The sequence below is a fragment of the Tachysurus vachellii genome, chromosome 16 (assembly GCF_030014155.1).
Source record: "Tachysurus vachellii isolate PV-2020 chromosome 16, HZAU_Pvac_v1, whole genome shotgun sequence".
Classification (NCBI taxonomy): domain Eukaryota; kingdom Metazoa; phylum Chordata; class Actinopteri; order Siluriformes; family Bagridae; genus Tachysurus; species Tachysurus vachellii.
In genome coordinates, this window is record NC_083475.1 from 19,443,183 (window position 1) to 19,448,919 (window position 5,737).

Genomic DNA, 5,737 nt, shown 5'->3' on the forward strand with positions numbered 1-5,737 from the left:
GGAAAGATCTACAGCAGCATGAGTGGAGTTTCAGCATTTCTCATGATTTGCAGCCAAAACATTTCTGTTACTCGAGGATACGCCGGTAAAACTCGCCCACAGTCACCAAATAAAACTTATATCAAGTTCCACAATCTACTTTCTTGCTGAAGGTGAGCCAAAAAAACAAGTTGTGTTTATGTCCAGGCGTCGTCTTATTCGTCCGGACAGAGGAGCGTGTACGATCGTCATGCAGATAGCATCCATGCGTGCTGTTAAATGTTATTTTCCTCCGGTCAAGGGTGTGTGATGTTTATTTGTGTCTGTGTTTTTAGAGATATAGGCGTTTATTCCCTCGAGCCTTGTCTTAAACCACCAAGTTCGTCCCTGTTTTACTTCCAAGAACTATGACCATTCTAAAAGTGTGAATGGCATCATTAATCATCCCCCCCCCCCCCCCCACACACACACACAAACACACACACAAAGAAATAAAGGTAGAACTGGCATTTTTTTTTTTGTATCCAGACCACAAAGGTTTTTTTTTCCTTTAGCCAAAAACAAAAGAAATGCACACTGAGGGAGTCTGTGCTCTTTTTTGTTTTTTTTTTTTTTTTCATCTCGCTGTTCGGCTGAGCTCGGGTGATTTATGGCGCCCTGTGCGTTATTGCATTTACATCATATCGCCGTTTTGATTTATCACTCGCAGCTCTGTCAAGGCTCTCCACGCTTGCCTTTTTTTTGTGTGTTTCGTTCATTCTTTCAGCAAGGCCCAGACACTGTCAGTGTAGCACACCGACCTTATATTCACCACATTCATCTCTGAAACAAGGAGTTGTGGACGAGAGATAGAGTAAGAGAGAGAGAGAGAGAGAGAGAGAGAGAGAGAGAGAGAGAGAGAGAGAGAGAGAGAGAGAGAGAGAGAGAGAGAGAGACCTTATTTACATCTAGAATATACACAAAGCCTGTACTGCACAGTCAATGTTTAATATATATTTAATAGCTCTGCTGATGATCAAGGTGGATTAGTATGTGTGTGGGAAATACAAAAGTAAATATTTCTCCTAAAAATGAATAGGATATAAATGTTTTAGACTGTTCTCAATCAGAACAAAAGGTCTGCTTAGAAGTTCACACAGATTATACCAGACTGCTATTTCTGATTTCAGTAACATGTTCTGTAAAAGTTCTATGAAAGCCAAAAATATAATGACCAATTAATACATCAGTGGTGACTGGTGGTTTACTGATGGACCAGGAAGAGGTACTGGGAAACTGGGTGGTGGTACAGGGATAATGGGTAGTAGTACTGGGATACATAGTACTTGTGAAAGTTACAAATGACTTGTTCTTAGCTTCGGACCGACTGCATGTCACTATTAGTTCTACTTGACCTTAGTGCTGCATTCGACACTATAGATCACAACATTCTCCTAGCTTACAAAATCGAATACACAGGTATTCAGGGACAGGCTTTAAGTTGGTTTAGATCCTACCTGTCTGATCGATACCATTTTGTAGAAGTAAATAGCGAATCCTCTAGTTTACTGCTAATTAATTATGGGGTCCCTCAAGGATCAGTTCTAGGACCTCTGCGTTTCTCGATATACATGCTTCCCTTAGGGAACATCATTAGAAGGCATGGAATTAGTTTTCACTGTTATGCTGAAGATACGCAGTTATATATCTCATCAAAACCAGATAAAATAGCTAAATTGTTCAAATTAACTGAGTGTGTTAAAGAGATAAAAGACCTGTAATGACCTGTAATTTTCTGTTGTTAAACTCCGATAAGACAAAAATACTACTTATCGGTCCAAAAATCAGTACGCAGCATCTCTCACAATTCAACTTCCATTTAGAGGGATGTACTGTTACTAGTAGCTCGACAGAGAAAGACCTGGATGTTATATTACACAGAAACTTGTCTTTTAAAAATCATATAGCCCATATTACAAAAACAGCCTTCTTCCACTTTAGAAATATTGCCAAGCTGAGAAACATTCTCAGTATCCATGTATCTGATGCTGAGAAGCTAGTTCATGCATTCATGACCTCTAGACTGGACTATTGTAATGCATTACTAGGTGGTTGTTCTGCATCTTTATTAAATACAGTTACAGTTAGTCCAGAATGCAGCTGCCAGAGTTCTTACCAGGACAAGAAAGTATGACCATATAACCCCAATTTTATCATCTCTACACTGGCTACCTGTTAAGTTTAGAATTGATTACAAACTGCTGCTACTTACGTACAAGGCTCTTAATGGTTTAGCTCCCATGTATCTAATCCCATGTATTCACGCTCTCTGAGATCACAAAACTCAGGACTTCTGGTAGTTCCCAGAATATCTAAGTCTACTAAAGGTGATAGAGAGTTTTCGTATTTAGCTCCCAAACTTTGTTATAGTCTTCCTGATAGTGTTCGGGACTCAGACACACTTTCCAAGTTTAAATGTAGATTAAAAACGTATCTCTTTAGTCAGGCGTACACAAAATACATCCCATAATATTGTGCTCTAATATATCTGACCAAATGCACATTGTCTTCTAGTGCTTGCTAATATTATGAACAGCAGCTACGTTAATCCGTCTCTTCTAACCATCCCGAGGCATCCAGAAATTGTACCAGCTCCGATTGTCTTCTGTGCGATGAAGATTTTGGACCTCCTCTGAGATGAGGCTGACTCTGTGAGGATCCTGAGGCATCTAGAGATCTACCAGCTCCAGTTAGACTCTGCTATACTAAAGAGGAGATGCCAACTCCATGTGGTCTTTTGCATCAATACAACATTTTTCAGACTGTATATTTATAATCACACCCTCCGGTGTCACCCAGATGAGGATGAGGTTCCCCTTTGTGTCTGGTTCCTCTCAAGGTTTCTTCCTTTACCAACTAAAGGAGTTTTCCCTCCCCACAGTCACCTGAGTCACCTCAGACTTGCTCACTGGGGATAAATACAAACACATTGAAATATATCTAATATTAATCTTGAATTTTGTATTCTATTAATCTTTATATAATTCTTTATAATAACCTTTTGTTTTATGTTTATTTTCTGTAAAGCTGCTTTGAGACAATGTCAATTGTAAAAAGTGCTATACAAGTAAACTTGAATTGAATTGAATTGATACTGGGTGGTGGTAATGGAATACTAGGCAGTGGTATAGGGTTACAGAGCACTGGTACCAGGATACTGGGTGGTGGCACAGAGATAATGGGCAGTGGTACGGGGATACTGGGTGGTGGTACAGGGAAACTGGGCAATGGTAGAGAGATAATGGGTGGTGTTACAGGGATACTGCGTAGTGGTACTGGGATACTGGGTGGAGGTACAGAGACAATGAGCAGTGGTACATAGGTAATTGGCAGTTGTACTGGGATACTGATAGTGTGAACAGAGATACTGGGCAGTGGCACTGGGATACTGGGCAGTGGTACAGAGATAATGGGCACTGGTACTGAGATAGTGGGCAGTGGTATTGGGATACTGGATGGTGGTTCAGAGATAATGGGCTGTGGTACTAGGATACTGGGCAGTGTTACTGGGATACTGGGTAGTGGCATTGGGATAAAAGGCAGTGGTACTGGAATACTGGGGAGTGGTACTGGGATACTGGGCAGTTGTACTGGGATAAAAGGCAGTGGTACTGGAATACTGGGCAGTTGTCCTGGGATAAAAGGCAGTGGTACTGGAATACTGGGCAGTTGTACTGGGATAAAAGGCAGTGGTCTGAATACTGGGGAGTGGTACTGGGATACTGGGTAGTCGCATTGGGATAAAAGGCAGTGGTACTGGAATACTGGGGAGTGGTACTGGGATACTGGTCAGGCGCATTGGGATAAAAGGCAGTGGTACTGGAATACTGGGCAGTGGTACTGGGATAAAGGGCAGTGGTACTGGGATACTATATATTATAATATTATACTTACCATTTATTCAAATTATTTACCAATTGTGTAAAATGTATGGAATTGGTTTCTGACTGACATGTTTGTCATTACAATTATGTTGGTTATGAGGCTCCGCCCCTTTCACAGAGCTCCCAGTTATTATATAGAGGAAGCGGCACTTTATTTCAAGACCAGCCAAATGACATATTAAAAGTCTGTTGCCCATTGAGCGTCTAATGACATTTTAACACAGGTCTCATGTGCACTGAAAACATTTAGGCTCAAATGAACAAACAGTGCGATGTTGCAGTGAGATGTGTAATTATTTCACATGTGAAAATATTGAATTTCAACAATGATGAAAAATCAGTGCAATTCTATATTAAATATATATATAAAAAAAATTTGCAGTGTGTGAATGATATTTTTTGGACTAGAGTTTTTTTGGAACTTACTTTGCTGATATTTGATGGAAAAAATATCTTACAAATTTTTTCTTTCTTCAGGTTAAAATAGTATGATTTAGATGAGTTTTTGATGTGTTTGTTTTATAAACAAAAAGGATATAACTAATGAAAAATGTTATCAAAGTTATCAAAATGCTAACATTTAGCTATTACACACTTATGCTAGCTAAAACAAGCTAATTGTTATTGGCTCTTCTTTTATTATTATTATTATTATTATTATTATTATTATTATTATTATTATTATTATTATTATTATTATTATAGGGGGCACGGTGGCTTAGTGGTTAGCACGTTCGCCTCACACCTCCAGGGTCGGGGTTCGATTCCCACCTCCACCTTGTGTGTGTGGAGTTTGCATGTTCTCCCCGTGCCTCGGGGGTTTCCTCCGGGTACTCCGGTTTCCTCCCCCGGTCCAAAGACATGCATGGTAGGTTGATTGGCATCTCTGGAAAATTGTCCCTAGTGTGTGATTGCGTGAGTGAATGAGAGTGTGTGTGTGCCCTGCGATGGGTTGGCACTCTGTCCAGGGTGTATCCTGCCTTGATGCCCAATGACGCCTGAGATAGGCACAGGCTCCCCGTGACCCGAGGTAGTTCGGATAAGCGGTAGAAGATGAATGAATGAATGAATGATATTATTATTATTATTATTATTATTTATGCTAGACTAAACAATTTTGCTTTTTTTTTACCTTGTAATGAAATGACTTTAAGGTTTTTCTTATGTCTATAATCTAAACCTCTTTGTTTTTTTTTAAACCAGTGCCCCGTGAAAGAGTTTCCTAATATAACCCAAGACCACAAATGTGACACTCATCACAAACACAATATATTGTTATATACTGCAAGACTGACAGCTACGTATGACATCTGAAATCCACGTAGCAGGTAGATGGAGCTTGGTGGCTCAATAAAGTGACACAGTAAGACGAATACTTCCTCCTCCTTTCTCCCCATGCCTCAGTGTCAGACTCATTGTTTTCAATAAAGTGTCATGGCAGCCCATTATATAATCGCATTTGGGATTTTGGGATCGTGGGTTTGATGCAATCAATGGTTATTAGAATCAGCCTGTATTGATTGAATGCAGAGAGAAGATATGATCTTTTCTTCTCCAAGGCATGGAGCTTGGCTTAGATCATAATCTCCCCCTGCTCCTGATTGGCATTAATAGGCCCATGTGTAGCCCGGGGGCATGGGCGGAGATCATTTTTTACCCCTAATAGTATAACTATATGCTGCCCTCACATCCATTAGGGTTTAAAAAGAGGTGCGTGTGTGTGTGTGTGTGTGTGTGTGTGAGAAAAGGGGGGCGTGGTTGAGTATCCCAGGTATCTGGAAAAGGGCTGAAGTTAAGAAAGCGCTCAGACATTATTAAGAAATTGCTTGTTTAAG

The 5,737-nt window shown here is 40.1% G+C and overlaps 1 protein-coding gene across 1 annotated transcript in view; it reads right to left on the bottom strand.

The window, feature by feature from the left end:
• Positions 1–5,299, bottom strand: part of LOC132858770 (uncharacterized) — a 7,885-nt gene extending 2,586 nt beyond the window's left edge. The window contains exons 1-2 of the mRNA XM_060889229.1: positions 5,194–5,299; positions 3,156–3,803 (exon numbers count right to left, since the gene is read on the bottom strand). Of these exons, the coding sequence (XP_060745212.1) occupies positions 3,156–3,803; positions 5,194–5,299 (754 nt within the window). The remainder of the gene's footprint in view (positions 1–3,155; positions 3,804–5,193) is intronic.
• Between the last annotated feature and the right edge of the window lie 438 nt (positions 5,300–5,737).